At 37.9% G+C, this 16,977-nt stretch overlaps 2 protein-coding genes across 2 annotated transcripts; one reads left to right on the forward strand and one right to left on the reverse strand.

Annotated features, from left to right (window-relative positions):
- Window positions 1-126: 126 nt before the first annotated feature.
- LOC113684406 (ras-related protein Rab-34) lies at window positions 127-9,226 on the forward strand. The gene is made up of 10 exons (XM_027201775.2): window positions 127-721; window positions 2,206-2,297; window positions 3,211-3,276; window positions 3,768-3,869; window positions 5,354-5,418; window positions 5,669-5,720; window positions 6,322-6,403; window positions 6,914-7,004; window positions 7,645-7,770; window positions 8,838-9,226. The coding sequence occupies exons 1-10, from the start codon at window positions 671-673 to the stop codon at window positions 8,918-8,920; spliced, it is 810 nt and encodes a 269-aa protein (XP_027057576.2). The 5' UTR covers window positions 127-670; the 3' UTR covers window positions 8,921-9,226.
- Window positions 9,184-16,618, reverse strand: LOC113684405 (neuronal acetylcholine receptor subunit alpha-9). Its single transcript, XM_027201774.2, has 5 exons — window positions 15,194-16,618; window positions 12,759-12,898; window positions 12,457-12,501; window positions 11,928-12,037; window positions 9,184-11,367 (listed from the first exon to the last, which is right to left on the reverse strand). Exons 1-5 carry the CDS (start codon window positions 15,279-15,281, stop codon window positions 10,149-10,151), a joined length of 1,602 nt encoding a protein of 533 aa, XP_027057575.2. The 5' UTR covers window positions 15,282-16,618; the 3' UTR covers window positions 9,184-10,148.
- Between the last annotated feature and the right edge of the window lie 359 nt (window positions 16,619-16,977).

Here is a 16,977-nt window from a genome sequence, read left to right on the forward strand (position 1 = left end):
TAACATGCAACTTAAAAATAATTTACAAAGCTTTTTTAGCTCTGCATCTCACACAACAGCAACAAACATTGAGGCCGCGCGTAGCTACGTGCCCCTTGAGGGACCTGGTACTGGGTTGGACAACCCAGCATTCATTTGGACGCGGTATTAGCAAAGTCGTGTATATCGAATACCATAAATTTTTTCCTTCTTTCACAAATTCTGCACTCTTCCTTCGACCACTTTGTTTTCAGCTCAATAACTGTATCTTTAACAGGACTTCTTGTTCTCTTCCTACGTGGGAGGAATTCCTCTTCTTTGCTTGGAGCCTTTGATGGAGGACCGGAGAGGGATTGGAGCAAATTGTGGCCCGTATGTTAATAATCTGCGCGCACAGGTCAATCTTGCCGGGTGCCACTTGGCAACTGATATTGTGTTCATTCTAGGTTCTCTACTTTTGTGGGTTTGATTCAATCAAATCACCGGCTCATGTTGTAATAAACACGTCTTGCTTAAATGTATCGCGGAGTTTACAAGCATTTGTAGCTTCCAGGTACAACTTCGAACGCCTGTCAATTAGAGGTCGACCGAAACCAAAACACGTTCATGTAACTACGGAAGTTTCTGATCGTTGCATCACAAGCTGTGTCACGGAACAAGGGATTACTTTCACATCTCCGTGGCCGTTAACATGAGTATGAGTACGGCTGAGAAGGATCGTGTGATAAATGAACTTCCTAAGGTAAGTAGGATGGTAAATTTTTATTCGCAGGTTATAAACATGACTAAGTTTCAACGTATTTGAAATATTCTTTCTCAATGCAGAGGCATGACAATATCTCAGGTTACAGTAGGAACTTAAGGGTTATCAGGAAGATTTTTGCTGCTTTTAAGAGTGTTGGAAGCTCTGCAGTGTAGCGTGTTAGGTTGGAAAAATGTGCAATTGCCAAATTATCGGAGATGACTGTGCAAAAATGGGGGGAGGTGGTCGGCTGTATCATTGATAGAGCTACACCGGGTTATGGGTTTATGTGTTCATTGGAAATTTTGAATATATTGGCGTATGGCTTTCTCATTTCTGCTTCTTTTCTATCATCCTTGGTAATTTAATTGCCAGTGCTGCAGTTCAACAATAGAAATTTCACTGTTATTGATAGACATGCTAGTCCCAAGAGGGAAATACCAGGCTTAGGGCTGGAAAAACCTACATTCGAGGGGAAGCATCAATTCTTTTTTATCCACCCGACTTTATTTTTCATTGCATATAACCTGTCAAATAGTTAGGTGCAGGCTTTATAGTGTTGTAAGGACTTTATAGTGTTAAGAGGACTCTATTGTGTTATGAGGACTTTATAGTGTTATGAGGACTCTATAGTGTTATGAGGGTATGGTAACTCTTCATGATTGAGCTGCATGTGAAACATCTTGTATCAATATTTTTACAAACTATGGATCTAACTATCTATATAGTGAAGGTTTTGCTAGGGTTGTGCTGCAGAAACCTTCATGCACACTAAAGTGGCAATAAATTATCCTGACAAGATCTGAAGAAAAGATGATGAGAGAAATTTGTTCTAGATTATGGCAGGAGAACCTTTCAGACTGGCCCATGTAGGATATTCAAGCAATAGCTGAAATGCAATCTTCAAATCTATTTATTAATTAGTATAATTGCTCTGGTGATTATAGAGTGTGTGCTCTGATTGGTAGTGTAGATTGCATCATATCTATCTATTAACACCTCACACAAGGTGATTATAGCAGGAGCACCAAATTTCAAAATGGCTACCTGGAGTTTTTGTCAATGTTTTGCAGGAAGTGATAAACGTAAAAGAAAAAAAATGCAATTCTGAAGAGCACAAAATATGCTGCTAAGTTTGGCATAACACTTTTCAAACAAAAGATATGAAGTTTTTGCTGATTGAATTAAATGAATCTGCTAAATTTTAGGGAAACTGGCTGCTCACATTAATATGAGTTATCAAAACAATTTTAGCAAAACATTTTCAACAACAAAATAAATTGACAACAGAATTTGGAAGCACCTGGCAGTTATGCTTTAAAAAATCATTCACCTCAGATTCAGTGAATATTGTTGAATAATTATTTACACAATGTTTATTTCGCTTTGGCCAATAATTGTTAGTAAGTTGATAACAATCAATTCAATTTGATTAATGTCTCGGTTTTTTTTTCATGAGTTTCTTTTTTTTTCCGTATCCATAGTTTTATACAGCTGATGCAGCCCCAAGACAGGCTTCTAATTTTCACCCTAAAACCAAGGATGCATGTTCTTCAGGAAATACTGGCAACATATCGTAAGTATTCACAGATGAGAAATCAATGTTGACGCAAAATCATCTAACTTAGGTTGAAGCACAAAATTATGTGTTATTTGTAAATTATAGTTGAAGTCTACTGACCCTTTAATGCTATTATGATAAATCTATCAGTATATTATGTAGCATCCTTTCCTCCAGTGAAGGAAGAAATAAGTGAATAAATAGATCACACAAAAGAAAGAACAAGAAAAAAAAGACAAAATGTTATGAGTTCTTCCTCATTCTAGAAGTTCCTAATAATGTCCTTTCATTGTTAGACTTTCATAAGAGCCACAAAGTCTGTAAATAAAGTGGTTAGTCACAGGAATCCCATATCTTGACAGCTTTCACTTTGCAACTCTTGATTTGTAAAGGAATGAACATTAATTGAACAATCGTGTTCTGAATAAAATAAATGTACATTAGTTGTGGATAAGAGCTGATCTTTAATCTACAGTGTACTTGTGACTCAAGTTTTCAAGGATTTATTCATCCTGTCAAGAAAGTAATCTAATAATTATTATGTAATTATGGATACTTTACATTTTGGGTAAGAGTCTGCTGTCTGCTGACAACTCTAATTGATCTAGTAAGTATGCACAACAATTACACCTGTAGGAATAAAGCATACTCATGTACAAACAACTAATTATAGTGCCGTACTTTAATAGATCATAGCCTCTTTTGGTTATCATTAATTATTTTTTTTGGTTTATTGTGCTCTTTAGCCCTGAAGTATTTGGTTTCATATTAGTTTGCACAACTGTACATGATTGGAAATGAAATTTTCTGCTCAAGATCTACCATAACTGCCAATTGGAAAAGGACCACATTAAAAATCTAAATACCACTACAGTACTGAACTTGAAGTAGACTAATGAAAGCAAAAATTTTTTCTTTTCGTCTTCAGTTTAAAAGTGGCCAAATCTATAGTTGTGGGTGACACTGCTGTTGGGAAAACATGTCTAGTTAACAGGTGTGTAAAACATTTAAGTATTTATCATGTGTACATGAAAGGTTCATCTATTCAGGGGTTTAGTCAGTACTAGAGCTTAGTGGCCCACCCAGCAACAACTTGCCCCACTTTACAAGTACCCTGAAGTGACTTGGAGTATTATTACTCTCTCCCCCCTTCCTGGAAGGGATGTTAGTCCATCACAGGGTTACCCCTGAGCATTTCATCAGGCTTCCCTGGCAATCCACCGGTAGTCATTTATACTCCTGGGTGGAGAGAGAGGCTCTGTGAGAATTGAGTGTTGTGCCTGCGAGCACAACTCGCTGATCCAGCCAGGAGTCAAATCCAGACCTCCTGATCCAGAGTCCAGCACACTGCAGCTTAGTTTTCCACATCTTCCTCAATTTAAAATTTAATATTTTGAGTGGACCTTTATCATGACTGGCATCAACATGCTATAGCAACTTTCTACATCTAGGCTCCACAGTACTGAATTTGGTATTTTATTGCAGATACTGTCGTAACCTATATGACAGAGATTACAAAGCAACCATTGGTGTAGACTTTGAAGTGGAGCGATTTAGGATTCTTGATCAAGAGTTCAACATGCAAATGTAAGAAAAACATGTATGACATCATCCCATCACTTGTAAGAAAATCACAAATGCTGATCAAGGCAAGCTTTTATTTGAGTTATCCCTTACTTATAACAAAGTTTCATAGCATTGCAGCTATGTAGTGTCTAGGAAAGTTAAGATTCACCTAAAGAAGACATTTAACCCTTTCACTCCCACAAGTGACCAAGACAGAATTTCTCCTTACAATATCAATACAATATCAAGCAGCTAAGTGATGAGAATAAAGAAAAATATCAACTTGGGGATAATTAGTTGATCCAATACTAAATTCTCTGAACTAACATTGTAAGAATTGTACATTTGGTAGTAAGGAGAATTACAAATTTGATGTGTGAGTTAACCCTCAAGATCTGATTGTTAATTCTCTCCTCTTGCTGCTACAAAATTCCTTGTAAATTAGTTATGAGAATTTGGTGTAAGATCAAGATAAAAACTTCATCCTGATAAGTTTGAGTATTCTCAGTAACTGTTTGCTAGAGAACATTGAAGAAATGTAAAATGGTTTCCGTGTTTACATAGCCTGATGTAAACACGCGGGAGGTTGGGAGAACATGAGATAAGCGTAGGAAACCACGATGCGAAGCAGAGTGGTTTCCAGCTTATTGAGTGTTCTCCCAACCTCCCAAGCGTTTACATCAGGCTATGTAAACACGGAAACCATTTTACATTTCTTTTTTTTACAAAATAACTAATGAAAGAGGAACGAAAACCGTGTTTACATATGCTCATGTAAAATGGTTTTATGGCCAATCAGAGCGCACGTACTATTTGAATTATTTTATAAATAGATATTGTAGGGAGAAGTTACATGTTAGTCACCTCTGGGAGTTAAAGGGTTAAAGGGTTAAGTGCATCATTGTCCACTCCTTGACCACTTTTCATTCCTTGTTTGGTTTCAAGTGACTTGTCAAATTATTGTACCAACAGCACAGCAAGAATCAGAACATATTTAATTTTGTAAGTAGAATAAGGAAGATGGTAAGTACTAGGCTGGGTAAAGAAATAGAGAAAAATGTTTTTCTGTTTAATATCACAAGCGTGGGACAAAGAAAAAATTGTGAGTTCCCATGAGGCATTGAACCTTGGACCTTAGAATTCTGCTTTCCGATGCTCTACCACTGAGCCACAGAGACTTCATGGTGAGCAAGGCCATTACAAAGTTCACAGAAGATATGTGTCCTGCATATTACTAGGATCAGCAATGTCAATGGCATCATGTTCTGTAAATAGAATAAGAAAATTGCAGTGTGTCATATATGAACTTCGTATTGGGCCTTTCTCACCTCAGAGTCTCAGTGGCTCTGTGGTAGAGCATCGGGGTGCAGAATCTGAAGTTCTAAGGTTCAACTCCTCATAGGGAGTCAGAATTTTTTCCTTGTCCCATGCTTGTGACAAGATGAAGAACATCTATCTATATCTAATTTTGTATAATGGATATTTTACTCTTAAATGATGTCTAGTTGGGATACAGCTGGCCAAGAGAGATTCAAATGCATGGCTCAATCCTATTACAGGGGAGCACATGGTAAGTTTTTAATGACCTCCTACCTGAAGCATGAATTATTTTATAAAACCTGACTTGATTTGATGTGAGCAAAATTACATCTGTACACCACATATATAATAGAAACCTACCTTAGATGATCATTGACACCTTTAGTCCATAGACAATTTTCATGTATGTCAGTTTATCAGCATGTTTGTTTGTATTTTTGTTTGCTGCACACACTGTAGATGGATGGTGACAATTATATTATTTTGTCTTATTTCTGCAGTGATCATCTTAGTGTTTGACCTCACAAGCATCAAGACTCTTCACAATACAAAGTGAGCTAGCCCTTTTTACATTATTGGTTGATTATCATTATCACTGGCATTTTGATTAATAATAATAATTATTATTATAGTTATTATTATTATCATTAGTACTATTATTATTATTAACCCTTGAAACCCTAGGAGTGACTGGCACCTTATTTCTCCATACTTCATGTATATCACCCCTGAATAACAGATAACGGTCGCAAGATCAAAGGAAATGATCACTAACTGAAGAAGTTATTGATTGTTAAACAAATTCTCCTCATCAGCACCTAAGGAAGTAAATAGAGGACAGTATAGAGAATATGCATACTGATGTTTGGATGTAAAGGGTTAAAACCACCTGTATGAAGTAATAATGCAACTGAAAACATTCCGCTTAGTGAAGCATCTTTCACTGCAACTTGAAGAAGAATTTCATGTTTACTAAATTAAATATAATAATTGTATAGTATTAGATCAATTTATGCAATTTTGTAGACCTTGAAATTTACTTGTTTATGTTAAGCAATGTTCAGTGGCTTTTCATTCATATTGAACAACCTGAATTGTAGGCCTCCCATGACTGTGTTGGATAAAAGTGTTCTATTCTTTTCTGCTGAATTAGGCAATGGCTGGAGGAAGCTTTAGAACAAAACACAACAACTTGTCCAGAAATTTTCCTTGTAGGATCCAAAAAGGACCTCTGTGTGAGTAAAGGGTTTTTTTATCATGTTGTCGTCGTTATTAGTTGCCTGTTGACAGCTTGAAATGGTATTACGTGTACTTCCACATTTGAGGCATTTTGAAAAACTGAAAGCACACATGAATGGCAGTTTGAAAATATACTATTACTGATTACTTTTGAGATGAGATTAATAAGTCCACACGGCGTACATAATGCATTGCACTTATGCTTGGAACCGGAGTAGAAAATTACCCTATTGATTATTATCTTGAAGATGTTAAGATGCCCTAATTTCCACAGCCAATAAAATTTAATACTGGTTCTGATATTTGGTTTCAATGACAGTATCAACAGTAAGTCGATAATCAGTTTTACGTTGTCAATGTAAATACTTTCACATTGAGAAAAAAATTCCCTAGAATATTTCACTGATTGGAAAAAAGACGTTTAGACTTTAGCTATTCGGCTATAAGGAAAGAAACACCGATACAAAGGAAATCGTTAAGTGGTTGTAATAAATTGTCTTGTGCAGAAAAGCAATGAATTTTCACAAATGGAGACGAGTGCTTTGAAAGTTGCAGAAGAAATTAACGCAGAATACTGGAGTGTATCATCTAAATCAGGTAAACCTTCACTGGAAAATTTAGTTGTGAGACTTTATGCAAAGTAATAACCATTTCGCGGAAACGTAACAAGGTAGTTCAGTCTCTTGGTCGCAAAATAACAGCACAGCGATATCAGAAGTGATGAAATTTTGTCTGGGGAAGCATACATGTATGTCCCTGTCAGCTTGATTTTCCTTGTTCCCGCTAATTTCCATCTCCTAACATCTTTCTTTAACCATTTACTTCCTAACGTCAGGATGCATAATTTCCATACTGTTCACCATGCGTTACTTAAGGTGTTGACAAGGAGAATTTATTCAACAATCAGGAGACTCTTAAGTGTTTTATCATTTTCTTTACTCTCGTATCTTAAATGTGTGACCCAGGAGTGATACTGTAAGAAGAATTTGGATTCTAGTCACTCTTAGGGGTTAAAGGGTTAAGAGGTAGAAGAGGTTTTTCTTCGTTTAGTTTTCCCTCTTCACCAGAGATTTTTTAAGTACCAAACAAAATGAGGAACTAATTTGGGCTTGCTTATGACTTAAGCGAACAGATCACTCATTACAGGGTAAGTGGTAAGATGTCTTGACTTCATCGCAAGTCACCACAAAAATTAAACCGCCCAGTTAGTTGACCATCGTGTTTCGATTGTACTCAGGAGAGAACGTCAAAGGCCTTTTCCGTCGACTAGCAGCCGTAACGTTTGAGCAAGCAATTCTACGTGAGCTAGAGACTCAGGGAAAAAGAGTTGGAGTGCAACAGATAGGAAGTGGGGGTGGCCTGGGTAAGTACTCCTAAGACCTTGCCTTTTTCTTAGTTCATAAGAAAAAGGCAAGTTCGCGCGTACACTTGCCAACTCACACTAGTATGTTATGTTAAGTAAATTATCAGAAAAATAATTTGTATTATCCCTTCTGATATATTAAATAAGTCGTGACAGCCTACTACGAAATTACCATAGAAGATAAACTTATCCATTGTAGGAGAAAGTTATGTTTGGTGTTTTACAAACAGAGCTGAGTTTTCAAAAGACTGGTTAGTGTCATCGAAGAGGCTTTGGCAGATCAGTAATTGTGTGTCCTTAAACTTCTGACTGAGATAGTCATCTGAAATCCGAAAAGATCATCTCGTTTAGCTCTTTGCACCCTAGCATTAGTATTTAATTTGTCCACACTGTTCTCTTTACAATTCCTGTAGTGCTGATAAGGAAAACTTTTGTGTCAATGAGGAGCGCCTTAAATTGGTGATCATTTCCTTTAGTCTCAAAACCTTTACATTTAATTCAAGTGTGATATTGTGAGGAGAAATCAGAAGTCAATCACACTCGGGGTCCACAGGGTTAAGGGTTTTGTGCTAGGCTGAATTATGCACGCGATTTGATTGGTTCTTACTTGGGATCTATTTAAGGACGGACGTATAAATGACGTTGCCATTAACAACCTTTTGCTTTTTAAAACAAACAGATTCCATGTCCTCGCGGGTCTTGATAGTAACAGACCACAGAAGGCGTCAAGATGGGCTAAGAACATCAGTGATACATTTTTGTTCTTACCACATTTGGGCAGTAGCTGTGATCTATTACTTAACAGACGCACGGCAACATGGAATTTTTTTTTAATTAGATATCTGAAAACCACGAGAAACGCATACACAAAAATTAGACAGAGGGACAGCGCATTGAGTAATAATTGAAGTATTTCAAGTATTTTTAACTTTTATGCTATGAAAATATTCTAAAATCAGCTGTTGTATATGCGTCGGGTGTTCCTCGACTGACTCAAGTGAATTGGAAAAGTAGAATGCTCTATTAACTTTGGTGATGCAAATGTTTTATTCCAAATTTAATTTCAGTGCTGGAAAAGAGGAGAAAAGAAGATGACGAAAAAGATAGGCGTCGAAAACCAAAGTGTTGCTCCGGGGGTCGTGGCCTATAGGAATTCAAAGCATGCGCGACAGATTTTTGCAGCTGGTCTGTTATTAAAAGGGCTCTTGTACTCCCATGCTCGAATCTAATTTGTCAATTAAGTGGAAAGTAATTCTACGTCTTCAAAGTTTGGACAATTGACATGGTTAACATGAACGTGGAATTTGTGATATGTAGATGTGGCGATGGCCAGGGGCGCGGACGATGCCTCTTTTTCGCTTCTTTCATGTATATTTCGCTTTTTTTCCACAGCAACTCAATCCAAAAAGTGTACATTTGTTAGTTATTTTTATTACAAAGAATTCTAATATTGAAATCAGTGATTCAAGTAATGAATACGAAATGTAATGAAAACTTGCTTTTTGGTTCCTCCTTCTCTGATCCTAGGGGGAAAAGTATTACTTAACTTTGGTGACTCTTTTAACGCTCTCGGCTTGAATAAGCTCTCGCAAAAGTCGTATCTCGACAAATTCGCAATTTCCGACGGTCTTAAATCGGTACAGGGCTGCGAAATGTTTCCTTCGTTTTATAAAACAACTATTGTTAGCGATGTGTTTTCGTAAAACCAGCGACAAACGTTACAATGTAAGTTATTGTGGGAATCTACAGTAAGGCTCTTTCCAAGACCCTGGCGGTCGTGATGTAATCTCACAGTAACATCTTCAGTTCTTGCCGTTCGAGTTCCACGCCATTCTCTTCCAAAAATACTGTAAATGACTCAGTCTCTCTCTTTTCTCTCCCCCCCCCCCCCCTTCTCTCCCCGGGCTCTCTCGTTTTCTCATAAGGTCTTCGTTACCATGACTTTAGCTGTTCATCGAGAGAGGCAACGCAACAGGCCATTTACAAGATGTCACAAGCCTCTTTTCAAATCGAGGCTAATTGCAAATTCTTTTTACAAAAACGAGGTCTTTTCCTGGTGCAATTTAAATTCATTTTTACTTTGAATTTTTGGCACTAAGCCTCATGCGAGCGTTCGTGGAACAAGGACATGACCTATTTCCCTTGCAAGGGCTTCGGAACCCGGACGTCTCGATCCAGAGTTCATCATCCTCACATAGAGCCAGCTGCTTCGAATTTTCCACACGAACACTGATAAATAACTTCTAATTGCACTGTACTATCTTGTTCAATATGTCTCGAATATTTTACGGCTTATCTACGATGACCAAAGTCTTCATCTATCGTCTAACTATCTTTTGTTCCCATCCTTGAAGGGTAAACGGCATTTCATGTCCGTTCTAGGAACTAAATATTATTTCTTGCAAGCGAGGTGCTCGCATGAAAATGGCTAGGAATGTTACAATTCCAGTAATTATGCAAATCCACAGGAAAGCTCGATCCAGGACCCTTGCAGCCATGATCCACTCCCATTTACGTAAATTAAGTTCGTATTCGTCGAGTTCTTCGCCATTTTCATCAAGTACTCCTGTACATGCCAAGCTAGTCTCGTTCCAGACTTCGTAAGGTTCAGGGCTGTAGGGATTTTTGTCTGTAAATCCATTCGAGTGGGTGCTCTTGACCGAGTTGGCGTACCGTAATCCACCACGATCAAGACTTTTGGAAATCATGAACATGCTTTTGAGCTCAGCCACAAGGCGGTCATCCTTTCGCTCGGATTGATCGGGTGACGATCCGTGCATCATTTGCTCATGAACAACAGCTCCATTTTCCCTGGCTTCTTTACGGTCCTTGTATTCCGTTTCCGGCCTTCTTCGCTGGGTGGATCTTTTGAATTTTGGTTTTGGACAACTTTTTTCCACAGTTTTCCCCAGGAGGACCACACGCGCCATCCACTGCAGCATCAACTTCCGCATCCAGCGTGGCATTTTTTTGTTTTTGCGCGCTGTGAAATTAAGAATCACCGTTGTCGCCAAAATTGAAATACTTATTTCTACGCTGGTTGCAAAATAATACTGACCAAGGAGCGGGAAGTAAAATGAAGGGAAAATGTCCGAAGTTAACTGTTGGAAGACCGTCATAGCGAGGAGAACGGTAATACTTAACCCAATCCTCTCTCCGCATTCTGGAGGAAGAATAAAACCTAGAAATATCATTGACGAAATAAGAAAGCACGGAATTATTAAGTTCACACAGAAGACGAAGTACTCGCGACCTATCACGATGGTAACTGTCACGTCGTCAAAAGCTCCCGTTCTGTATTGCACAACGTTCCTTTTAGCCTCTATTTTGAGGATATCCCATTCGCCATTGTCCACATACTGATTTGTTTTCCCACTCATCTGTTCCGAGCTCATAGTTAACTGTTGACTGCTTGAGGCCCAAGAACCGAACTTAAGAGAACATTTTTGTATGTCGAAGGGGAAGTAGGTTACATCTATGGAACACAGAGTTTGGAAAATGGCAGGACTTGTCCAGTCGTTTTGTCCGTTCGCTTGGACGACAACTTTGGTTTTGTATGTTGAAGGTCCACCACCAATACGGTCCTGGAGGTCAACGCTAGAAAAAGTAAAATGTAATTCTCAGATTAGTCACTGTCTTGGCAAAGATCGAACTGACCATCCTTGTGTCTAAATGCGTAGGTTAGTGCGACTACTTTTCGATGGTGGTGGAACATTCTTGTGAAATTCTTACTAAAAATAAGAATTCAATTTTTTATTTTTGATTCACTTCCTCCTCGGCGTTGCCGTCCTGACTGCTCAAGGTCCCTAGTTATTCTAAGAGCTCGCGTTGGATAAGAGATACGTGCCTCGTTGGCTATAACCAAGATTTTATTACTACACCCAATCTCGTATCCAACAGGCACGAATGGAATACTTGCTCTATTAAATTTCATTAAATCCTGAACGTTTGGATATTTGGAGCTTTTTTCAGCTCCGCAACAGTTGTTGCAGTGCATTTCCACATACAGCGATTCGGAATATGAGCTGATTACTGGAGTTGAATGAACCAATCAGGATACTAGAAAAGCAACATTCGGAGTTAAAAATATAATAATGTTTAATACGGTTTCCCTTTTATTCAGTTAATTTGACACGTTAGTGTTAGCTTCCTCTTACTTGTTGTACATGAGTATGTCTGGTACCCAGATCTTCTCGGCGCTTGCCTGAAGGTTTTTAATGCCACCATACTCGGAAGAATTCCACTGAAGAAACGGATTGTGCCAAACCTGAGTGGATCGGAACAAAATCTCATATTCACAAAAGTCACCCCAATTCCAGTTTGACTCCCAGTTGCAATTAACTGCCAACGAGAGGGGATCCTAACCCCTCCCCCAGCCGCTCCAGGAGGAAAATAATAACCGTTCTGAATATGGAAGCGATCTTTGCAGCAATGAACGCTTCTTAAGCAGTAGTGAAAATAGGGCAGGCAAAAATATTTTCTTATCGTAGTGAAAATAAGGCCAAGAAAAAGATTTTTTCAGGCGTTATTTTCACTATTGCCTAAGTAGTGCTAAGTAGTGTTCATTATCATGAAAATCGCTTCTGTATTAATTTCTTTGTCCGCAGTTGTAATGTATGTGCTTTCATATATATGTACAGTCATTTAATAACCGTTCACTTTAAAAGATGAAGATGAAATATTTACCTGTCGTACCCAGCCATACACTGTCATAGTCTGGTCCTTGGCGTTCTGAAATTACAGTGAGGGTTCCTTAGTAAGGATTTAACAAGTTTGAAAGGTATGTTATCATACCTTTTCAATAAAAGTTGTGTAACTGCATCCGTTTCGTGTACAACAATTTTAGGTGGCAACGATTAGAATTGTAACTGATACACCCTGTTTCTCCGCCCTCCGATTAAAAAACTTTCTAATAGGTATGCAGAAACTGGAATTGTTATGCAATAAACATTCATTTGATATGACTGGAGTTAACTTCAGAGACTCACCACGTCTTTGATGGTGATTATTTCAAAATCGAACTCCACCCTAACCGGCACTGATTCATTGAGACGCGGTAAGAAGTCCTTCCTGTAGCCATCAAACAGTTTCTCGGAAAGTCTTTGTATTGTCGTGCGCTTACCGTCTTCTGCAAACAGAAGCCAACTACTTAACATCCAGTTATTTTTACACTGTTCTAGCTAAGGCTCGTTTATCCGAGAACTTTAATTTTCAATACCTCATTATTTTTTTATTATTTTTCTGAAATACTATCTTCATAAATTATTTATTTGCGGGAACCTTCAAATTACTGTGTTGTTTGCGTCATGGGTGCATGTCGGCATTAGGAGATCGAATGATTTGTGTGCTCTTCAGTTGCATTTTAGAACTCTCATCTGGAATAAGAATCCAAAAGGTTTTAAAGATGAAGTAAAAAACTTAAGGTCGGTTATTTAAACGCTGACCAATATAAGCTGCGGTCTTAGATGATCAATGGACTTCGAAAGTTTCTCGTCTGAAGGTTTTTTAGAGTAATTAGATCTTCATTTTAGTGCCGAATATGACATTTCGCCAAATGTTAAGATGAAGGTGATATTTTCTGCTTGATGTAAGATTGTTAAGAAGGCGGTTTAGATAAACAAAGACCTAACCAAACCATACCTTTGAATATGAGCAGTACCTATTGGCAACATGTTAGCCGCAGCGAAGTTCAAAACAAATTTCGTCGTCAAGTCGTAACAAGAGTCGTTTTTAAAATTAATGAAGCAATTTTCCGTTTTGGTTATGTAAGAAAATAGATTCCAAGAAATATGATAGATGAATACCTCACAATTTTTTAAACTTTTCCGGTGTGGTTCTTCTCTGTCCGGCTTAATAACACCGTGTTAGGGGCCCTAGTTCAACTAGTTCAAGCCGAAAAGTTAGAAATACATTACTTTCCTCTGAGAAGCACTTATTATCATTTCGAATATGCTTTTATTAATTATATTACTTGCAGGAAACAGTACTTATAGAGAAAGCGTAAGATTTTTGGGTAAAGATTCAATTATAATTTCTTTTAAATAAGCTTTTTTAGAACCAGTGAAAAAGCAAAGAAAGAAAGAAAGAAAGAACGGAGTGAAGAAAGATCCCATCAAGCGTTTAAAGTGATTATTTACTTCTCCGACATAACAAACGAGGTTATTAAAAATAAAAAGAATGTCTTTCGAATTTGTCAATGCAGGTTGAGGTTGACGGTAGATAAGATATGACTGCTTAATAAATTTCCAACTTCAGTGTTTCCGTCTTGTTACTGAGAAAAAGCGCAAAGTTTTTTAATTAGATAAGTTCAGTTGAACTGTTGGGTTCCCTATGAAGAAAAGCATACGAAACCACGATCTAATTTGAATGCATATAGGTTGCCAAACAGCGGTGAATTTCGGAGCGTTTCTTATAAAGAAAAGCGTACGAAGACACGATCTAATTTGAATGAATATAGATCACCAAGAAGCGGTTAATTTCGTGAGATGAGCCTGTTCGCATAACATTAGCGATGGAGATGACGCCTAAAATTATTTAAAAGTTCTAAACCATTTTTCTTTGCTTTCGAGTCAGTTTTCCCATGAAAGTTATGTGCCGACGAAATGTGAATTGAAAAATTAGTTGAGCATGGTATAAAGACTGCGGCTCTGTCAATCTTTAAGGGACAAGGTGGTTTAAGTTACGCCACAGCGGGATGTTGCATGATTAAAACTCGTAGTAACGAAAAGCGAACCGACAAAAATGCTCAGTGTTGGTACATTTAATAATTCTTTGGATCTGGTCTGTCATTAGAAAAACTTTACCACATGGAAGATTAACACAGTGCGTTGGTTTAGGTGTAATTTTCAGACCAACTCTTATATATATGTATAAATGATCATCACCAATGATATAAGAGTAACGCACCAGTAGTTGGTCTAAGTGTTAAGGTAACTTAACAAATAAACTTTAATCAGCGCAAATGATTACATAATGCTTCGACTGGATCCTAAGGTTCCGGTTTTTGTACTTACATGAGTTTATTTCAGTTAAGCTATGATGTGAGCTGAGTTTATTTTCCCTTGGTAAATAATTCCTTTGACCTACATTTGACGCCGTTATAAACATCATAGTTTATCATGACTAATTTAAGATTCTAGCAAATTTCTAATCCTTGTGTTTCATTGCGTAAAATAATTTTTCTGTATTTAAAGTTCAGATGGAATTGTGAGTCAGAGAAGGCAAATGATTTTCAGAAAATAGCCTCGATCAATACGGTTCCTAAAGTAAATTCATTGTGTTAAAGCTACAGGCTACAGATTTAAAAACAAGACATGCTGTGGTGAGCGTCACTATGGCATGCTTATAGGGAATATTCACGGCTAGTTATTATCATCAGCGATGCGTTGTTTAAGAACTATGTATAATTTACGTTTCAACTTACGTTGTTCATCGCATAATATCTCGACAGCAAGAACAGCAACGCACATAACCAGGAACGCTGGCAACGTCAAAAAAGGTAAAGAACACATTGGAGTATTTCCAAAAAACCACACCGTTTGGTGAACTAATCAGGCTTTCCTATGTACTTAAATGCAATGCCGCCTTGCGATTTGATTGCAATCAGGGAACTGAGTTCCAATTAGATATAATCAATTCTAACGGTTGGAGCTCATTAAAATAAGTCTGTTTCATAAAGGCGAGCACAATAGCACACTGCACTGGTACCCGTACCCGTAACGTGTTATGTCACAATGCAACCCGTGAGAGTTGTACGGTTTTCCCCGTAAGCGCAATTAATCGTTAATTTGTAACAAACCATGAAGGTTTTTCTTAGGCCTCGCACGAAATATTGGATCGAGACACGCACACAGAGACACCGCATTAAATCTTGTTTCAAAATTGTCCGGCACTGCGGGAGTGAAATGTTCAAAAGTGCCATTTTCAAATATATCTATACTACAGACCGCACGCACACGAACACACATGCGCACCAAGAACGACGTGAGCAAATTCCATAATAAAATGCATGGTATGTAAGCCGTCGGCTGATTCACAGCCACTGGGATTATGAGCAAAATTTAAAAAGGCTGTGCAACAAACTAACAATGAAAAGTACTTCATTTCCCTACAAAGAAGAATTCCATCTCATTTCTTCAAAAGGAAGTGAATATTTGCGGTATTTGATGAGACAGCAGACTGAATTATTAATGCTACGTCTTGGACCCTTTTCAGTTTTTTGTTTTTGTTTTTTTCATCCCGGAAGGTATAAGGAGCTCGTGGACGTTATCATTTAAGTCTTGTCCTCTAACTCTTCCCCTCTTGCCCCATTTTAGGGTTGGTGGATACTAAAATAATACCTTTAAGGGGGTTTTAGGATATTGACAGGCATGATTTTGGTTTTTTCAACTGAGTTGATGATGTAAATTGGCCACCGTAAAGAATGTCGAGCGTTAGCCCTTCATCAGAGCGAATGGAGGAATTGTGGGTTGTGTGTGGGTTTCTATGCAGAAAATGGCGCTATGCTATTGGTGGGAACATAGTAATTAGAAAAATAAGAATGAAAAGCGTTCGTTGATACCGTGAGGACTAAGGGTGGCGATTACAGAGACAAATTTTTGTTCAAGTGTTTTACTGAACTGCCACAAACTGCCATATGCTGTCGATCTAGCGACTGGTTTGGATGCGTCATTGTCACTTTCTTCTACGTCGCGAAGGAGTTTTCTCGGAATCGACCACCAAGTCGTTTTCCTGTTTCACCAATGTATATCGTTTTACAATAAATCCAAAATTATCGGGTTATACTACCCCACCGACGCAACACCACAGTCTCTTCAGAAACGTACCCTCTTTGTAGAAAGGCATACACCGAGGAAGCTTGGTAACGGGAGAACCTACCATCGAGATGGTCTTATTACTTCTCTTCATGAAGGCCTCTTCTGTTACTGCTGCGGAGATTTGAGTCGCAAACATTGCTTCTCGTTCAACATGTATACTGTTTATTTTCCCTTGGTAAAACAAAAGACGAAAAATGCAAGTTTGTCGCGTAGTTTCTTATAAAAAATATAAAATGCGAAGTGCCTGACATATATTTCAGTTGAAGGGTGATTTTAATTTTTCTCGCCTGAGACCTTTGAAGAGCAAAACATCAAATTTCCAGGAACTTGCAAATCAGCTTTTACAAACAATATACATTTAGCAATAGCATCAGTTTCGTCTCCGCCGGAG

Source organism: Pocillopora damicornis, chromosome 12 (assembly GCF_964200805.1).
Source record: "Pocillopora damicornis chromosome 12, jaPocDami1.2, whole genome shotgun sequence".
Taxonomy (NCBI): Eukaryota; Metazoa; Cnidaria; class Anthozoa; order Scleractinia; family Pocilloporidae; genus Pocillopora; species Pocillopora damicornis.

Coding starts and splice junctions, on each gene's coding strand:
- LOC113684406 (XM_027201775.2), top strand. CDS start 671: ATGAGTATGAGTACGGCTGAGAAGGATCGTGTGATAAATGAACTTCCT. Junction 5,419..5,668: donor CTATTACAGGGGAGCACATG/GTAAGTTTTTAA, acceptor TTATTTCTGCAG/TGATCATCTTAGTGTTTGAC. Junction 7,771..8,837: donor AGGAAGTGGGGGTGGCCTGG/GTAAGTACTCCT, acceptor ATTTAATTTCAG/TGCTGGAAAAGAGGAGAAAA.
- LOC113684405 (XM_027201774.2), bottom strand. CDS start 15,281: ATGTGTTCTTTACCTTTTTTGACGTTGCCAGCGTTCCTGGTTATGTGC. Junction 12,502..12,758: donor TAATCACCATCAAAGACGTG/GTGAGTCTCTGA, acceptor CTGTAATTTCAG/AACGCCAAGGACCAGACTAT. Junction 12,038..12,456: donor TGTATGGCTGGGTACGACAG/GTAAATATTTCA, acceptor CGATCCACTCAG/GTTTGGCACAATCCGTTTCT.